Source organism: Eimeria tenella, genomic scaffold (genome assembly GCF_000499545.2).
Source record: "Eimeria tenella Houghton genomic scaffold, Eth_scaff1783, whole genome shotgun sequence".
In the NCBI taxonomy this organism is placed as follows: domain Eukaryota; phylum Apicomplexa; class Conoidasida; order Eucoccidiorida; family Eimeriidae; genus Eimeria; species Eimeria tenella.
In genome coordinates, this window is record NW_013541613.1 from 1,684 (window position 1) to 2,779 (window position 1,096).

General features: G+C 64.5%; 1 protein-coding gene across 1 annotated transcript in view; it reads right to left on the minus strand.

Annotated features, from left to right (window-relative positions):
* ETH_00038835 (mitochondrial carrier domain-containing protein, putative) overlaps positions 1–1,023 on the minus strand; it is a gene marked incomplete at both ends in the record, with an annotated part of 2,341 nt that extends 1,318 nt beyond the window's left edge. The window contains 2 exons of the mRNA XM_013373836.1: positions 85–631; positions 934–1,023. Of these exons, the coding sequence (XP_013229290.1) occupies positions 85–631; positions 934–1,023 (637 nt within the window). The remainder of the gene's footprint in view (positions 1–84; positions 632–933) is intronic.
* Between the last annotated feature and the right edge of the window lie 73 nt (positions 1,024–1,096).

Consider the following 1,096-nt stretch of genomic DNA (forward strand, 5'->3'; position numbering starts at 1 on the left):
CGAGCCAGTAGTCGCCTGCAGGGTCAAAAGAAGGGGTACGAATTTGGTGCCTTGCTGCTGCGAGTTTGGGGTTTGCTGCAGCACAATTGGAATGTGCTGCTTTTGCATGCAGCCTAAGAGCAGCAAAAGAGGAGTGGGTGTAGGCGCAGAGTCCGCAGTGGTAGTGGCAGGCCGGCGGCGGGCGGCGGGGCGGGCGCCCCGCTGCTGCTGTTGCTGCTGCTGCTGCTGCTGCTGCGGGGGAGGGGGCGGCGGCTGCTGCAGCGGGAGACGCAGCAACAGAAGCAGCAGCAGCAGCAACTCCGCATGGGGAAGGCCCGCACCGACGCTGCCGGGATGGACGGCCTTCTGCAGCCGTGGCACTACTTGCAGCTGCTGCTGCTGCTGCTGCCGCTGCTGCTGCTGGTGCGGTTGCAGTGGGGGAGGAGGGCTGCGAAGCTGCTGCTGCAACAGCAGGGGCTTCTGGCTCTGGAGAGCCGGGTTTGGGTGCGTCTAGAGCTGCTGCTGCTGACTCGGCTTCCGAGGTGCCTGCTTCTGCTGCTGCTGCAGCTGCTGGGGCCTCAGCAGCAGCAGCAGTAGCAGCAGCAGCGTCTCCCGCGCTGCCGCTGCCGTCGTCTGCTTCCTCTGAGTGGTCCTGAAAGCAGCAGCAAACAGAAGCGCATACGCAGCTCGCGCACTCCTAATCCCCCAGCAGCAGACACAGCAGCAAGAGCAGCAGGAGTTTGAGATCCCGCGCTGCAGCAGCAGCAACAGCAGCAACAGCAACAGCTCAAGCTCCCGCACAGCAGCAGCAGCAGCAGGAGCTCGACCTCCCACACAGCGCCCCCAGCAGCAGCAACAGCAGCTCGAGCTCCCCCACACCAGCAGCAGCAGCAGCAGCAGCAGCAGCAGCAGCTCACGAGTCTGCAGGGGAAACAGACGAAGGCGCCCAAGTACCTTCTGCGGCGCCAGTGGAAAGTTGTGTAGTGGGCGAAGTTGCGGAGGTAAAGATTTGGAGCCCAAGCAGCAGGAGAGCAGAGGGGACATTCGAAGCGTTGGCTGCTGCTGCTGCTGCTGCTGCTGCTGCGCTGCAGCAGCAGCTGCGGGGCCCCCACTGCGG